This window comes from Pterocles gutturalis, unplaced genomic scaffold, assembly GCF_000699245.1.
Source record: "Pterocles gutturalis isolate BGI_N339 unplaced genomic scaffold, ASM69924v1 scaffold31708, whole genome shotgun sequence".
Lineage (NCBI taxonomy): Eukaryota > Metazoa > Chordata > Aves > Pterocliformes > Pteroclidae > Pterocles > Pterocles gutturalis.
In genome coordinates this window covers 8,855-13,258 of record NW_010126651.1, presented here as the reverse complement: position 1 = coordinate 13,258, position 4,404 = coordinate 8,855, and the positions used below count along the sequence as shown (strand labels likewise).

Sequence of the window (4,404 nt, the reverse complement as noted above, 5' to 3'; positions counted from 1 at the left end):
CTGAAGAACAACGGGTGCTGGATACTAAAGGTGGTGCTGAGCTCCAGGACAGGCTGGTTTTAGCTGTTGGCAGGAGCCAAGTGCCTGCCCTGCTCCTGCCGTCCCTGCAGGAGGCCCTGTCCTGTCCCTCCAGAGCTGTAGCACCAGCCGAGGGACTGAACCCACGCTGGGGAGCAGCAGCAGGGCTGCCTCTGCTTGTGCATCTGTGCAAGAGACAAACAGCAGGGTAGGCGAGGGGGCCCGTCCCCTCCAGAGCAGGTGCAGCTGCTGCCAGATGCACCCCGAAGGTGGCAAAAGGCTGGAAGGGGACACTGGAGCTGCAGCTCATGAGGCTGCTGCCGTAGCACAGGAATTCCTACCAGCAGCACAGGGCCAGGCGCTGTGCTTGCTCCCCACTTACCTGGGCAGTGCCTGTTAGCCCTTGGAAAAACTAAAAACCAAGGAGGGACACACAAGGCAGGATGCTCCAGCCCCTGGAGCTGTCCTCGAGCCTGCAGCGCTCAGCCTTGGCCCGAGACTGCCAGGAACTGCTCCTCCCCTCCTGCAGGGCTGTCTGGTCCTCCCTGAGGGGAAAGATTCATGCGATTCTCTGCCTCTCACCCCTGCTCCTGGAGTTTTACAGTGTGCTGCCTGCACCCCACAGCTCAGGGCAGGTAACTTGAAGTGGGTCAGCGACTTCTGCAGCACCCCAGCGGGTGCAGGCACAGCCTATGCCACTTCTGGCTTCAGTTCTGCACAGATGACGCTTCTGGGAACTGCACTCAGAAAAACAAACTCGCATTGCAGAGATGCTTTAGCAGAATATTTATTCAACGCCATAGTGAAGAGCCAAACTCGGTACAAACATAAACCCTCAGTGCCTTGCTTACTACTACACCGAGCCCAGGGAGAAGAGATTTCACAATCTTGGAGGAGGAGGAGGAAGGCAGAGGCTGTGCCTTTGCTGTGTGACTGGACAGAGCTGGACGTGCGTCCTGCGTGCACACACACAAAGAACTCCCTTGTTGGTGGAAGTCCGATGGTGACAGAAAACCTGAGTACAGGGGTTTTGGATAAAGCCATGGGCACCTGCTGGGGCACAGCAGAACGAGGGACAAACCCTCCTGCCAAGGGTCACAGGAGCTGTTAAAGCCATCAGTGCACGTTGAGACAGTCTCTGCTGCCTCTGTTAAGTCTACCTGCAACCCAAGGCTGTGAGTGGCACCGACAACTGTCCCTAGTGCTCCCCAGGGGGCCCTGAAATGCCTCTCCAGCCCTGGCCTGGGCCACTGGCTCCCTTCCAGCCACAGCTCCCAGGAGGAACTGCAGCTCCTGGGGTCACTGCTGGCCCCAGCCCTCGAGGCCAAACCCAGATTAGGAGCTTAATTTTAGACTCTTACATTTGGGTACCTGCTGGAGGGAGAAAAGCTCCAGGGACAGATACGGAGTAAACACCACCGAGTTCGTAATCGCTTCAAGTGAGCCAGCTCCACCGTCCGGGGGTCCCCAGGAGGAGCCGAGCACCAAACCACAGCAAGTCAGCCCAGGCGGAAGGAAGCTTATTCAACTGTCACTTCAGGCAGAGGAGGGCTGCGTTCCCACGTCACCTGTGGGTGAATACCTGCAGCCACCTGTGGGTGCCTGCAGAACACATACCGAGAGAACCCAATTGAGTAGCAGGGGAGGGAGGTGAGCAGGAGACCCACAGCCATCCTCACACAACCCCTCGGGCAGGGGCAGCTGATCCCCTAGAATAAATACCTTCCCAGTGCCACGGCTTACTGAAGTGCTACTCAGCAGAGGAAGACAGAGGCAAAGCCAGCACCATGCTACCACCAGCCCTCCCCACTCTCAAGTTTGGAAACTGGTGATATCAACATGTAGCTGCTAACAGAAGGCATCAACGGGGCACTGGCTGCGCCCCCGCGGGCCGCACGAGACACCAGCCAGGCCCCCCCAGCCCTGCCTCTCCCGCTGCCTCCCTCCCATCACTGCCGCCCTCGGGCCAAGACGCCATGTGGCAGGAGGCACTTGGCATCACCCAGCAGCCAGACGAGCTGCCCATGGAGGTCTGGGACAAACAAACATTAATAAAACTACTACATTAAAAGAGTTCTGCAGTAAGGCAGCACAGCACCGTGGCTTCTGCCAAGTGCTCTGCAGCCGGTAGCTCTTGGGGAGCTCAGCCGTGTCCCAGGCTCACACAGTACAAACACTGGAGACGTGCCTCCGTCTGTTCTTGGAGGCCGAAGCTCACCCAGAGAGTGCTGTGACCAAGTAGCAGCATTGGTGAGAAGCTGTGGGGAGCCTACCCTGCAGTGTGACCAACTCGGGTTGCCGCCCGCCGGGCCCAGGAACAGGCTCTCGGCTCTTACGTTTTATCTTTGAAGCAGATGCTCCACGGAGGAAGCCATTTCCGCTAGCAGGGTCCCTCCTGACTCGGCAGATGGGATTCATGCGCCCAGAGCTCGTCTCTGTTGTGCAGGGCTCAGAGCTCTGCAAGCTCCAGAGGAGGTGGCTGCAGTGAGGAAGCTGCAGGAGCAGGTGTGCCTGGGTTCAGCTTTTCTGGTTCATGAGCCAGGAGAAGAGCAGTTTCCTGGGCCTGGGCTTCTTGGCCTGCTGGATGCGCACGGTGCGAGGGGAGCGCCACACCTTGATGGTGGTGTCGTCGCTGGCTGTCAGCAGCAGCTCCTGCTCCACCGGGCTGAACGCCACCGAGTTGACCACGTTGTCGTGCTGCAGTTTGGCCAGGCAGATGTTATAGTGCCGGTCCCAGATGTAGCCATGACGATCCTCTGCCCCGCTGCAGTGGATGAGACACTGGTAAGGACGCCAGCCCAGCAGCCTCGATAACCTGCCACTCCCAACCGCCTTCCTCCCGCACAGATGGAGCCAGGGCAGGCCCCAGCCTCCACAGAATCACAGAACAGTTTGGGTTGGGAGGGACCTTAAAGCCCACCCAGTGCCACCCCCTGCCATGGGCAGGGACACCTCCCACTAGCCCAGGTTGCCCAAAGCCTTGGATCCATCTGCAGCCCCATCACCCCAGGCAGGCCAGTTCCCGCGGGGCTCCAGAGGCTGTTTGAAGGACCCCTTCACCTCACCCCACAGCACCTGCAGCCCCCAAGAAGGGCATTTGCCACCCACTGACAAACATGCCACAGCCCAAAATTTCCCCTTTCCTCACCGATTTCACAGCAGGACCAGGGCAGACAGCCTTTATCAGCACCCTCTGCTTCAGTCCCTCTGCTCTTTATAAACCCCCTATTTCCTGCTCTGCTCACACCACGGGGGAGTTTCCAGCACAGGGACCAGCACAAGCCGTCCCCCAGCGCCAGCCCCACGGCCCTGCTGGGTGCAGGGTCAGGATCCTGCCCACCCCCGCCCGTCGCCACACACCTTGCCACGAAGTCCCTGCTGACATCCAGGAAGATGAAGAAGCACTCCTCGTTGGGCGTGTAGGCGCGGTGCGCGCGGAGGGCTCTCTTCACTTCCTTCATTGTCTTCAGGTCGAACACGTGCAGATCGATCTCCTCGGCGATGGGGGGTGGCTGCATGGGGTCGGAAATGACGCAGTCCCGAGGCCATGCACGGCTGTTCACGTACAGGTACCTTGGGAACGGAAGCGGAGGGGTCACCCTGCACCTCGCGGCACGCAATGAAGCTCACGGAGCCGCAGCTCTAAATGCACAGCTCAGCCAGGCAGGGCAGGGACCAAGCAGCTTCTCTGCTCCTTAGCAAGCCTGCAGCTCAGCTCACTAAAATCCAGGCTGAAACATGGGAACACATGGCTTAAACACTTCTTACCATGTCTGGAATGGAAAGGGCCACCACAACTGGGAAGGGGGGCCCTAGAGCTAGGTCAAGCCTCTTTAATCCCATTAAAACCAGCTCTAAGAATGGTGGTGTATTGATCTGCGTCGGGAACAAGACCCTGCTGTCAGCAGCTCCTTCACTCTCACAACGCTCCTGCCCTGAACCGCGCTCAGCAGTGGTTTTTTTTTGCCGAGATCTGCAGAGATGCTCAGGTGGTAACACCGGCCCTCAGCACTAGGACATAAATGGGATGTGAAAGAGCAGAGCTGCCTGGGGAGGCTCCCTGCTCCATCCGCTGCAGTTGCTCCTCCTCCTGCTCACCCCACAAAGCCCCTGAGCTGCTGCCGCCCACCCCCTGCAGCGTCTGAAGCCAGCGCCACCTCCCCGCCACGCTCACCTGTGGTCCGGGGAGAGGCCCATGCCGATGATGTGCCCGTGGATGTCAATGACGTGATCCAGCGAGTCAAAGAACTCATCCGAGCGCCTCTCCTCCCCAAGCACCGGCCCGGCAGTCGTCATCTGATGGGGCAGGATCCTTTTAATCCCTTGGGGACAGAAAGCAGAATCAGGCGGTTCTGCAGGCTGCTGCCAGCGGGGCCGGGGGGCATC

At 59.4% G+C, this 4,404-nt stretch overlaps 1 protein-coding gene across 1 annotated transcript in view; it reads right to left on the bottom strand.

The window, feature by feature from the left end:
* Positions 1-2,094: 2,094 nt before the first annotated feature.
* Positions 2,095-4,404, bottom strand: part of FBXW5 (F-box and WD repeat domain containing 5) — a gene marked incomplete at its 5' end in the record, with an annotated part of 9,043 nt that continues 6,733 nt past the window's right edge. Inside the window, 3 exons of the mRNA XM_010079060.1 lie at positions 2,095-2,782; positions 3,379-3,591; positions 4,193-4,340. Of these exons, the coding sequence (XP_010077362.1) occupies positions 2,536-2,782; positions 3,379-3,591; positions 4,193-4,340 (608 nt within the window). The remainder of the gene's footprint in view (positions 2,783-3,378; positions 3,592-4,192; positions 4,341-4,404) is intronic.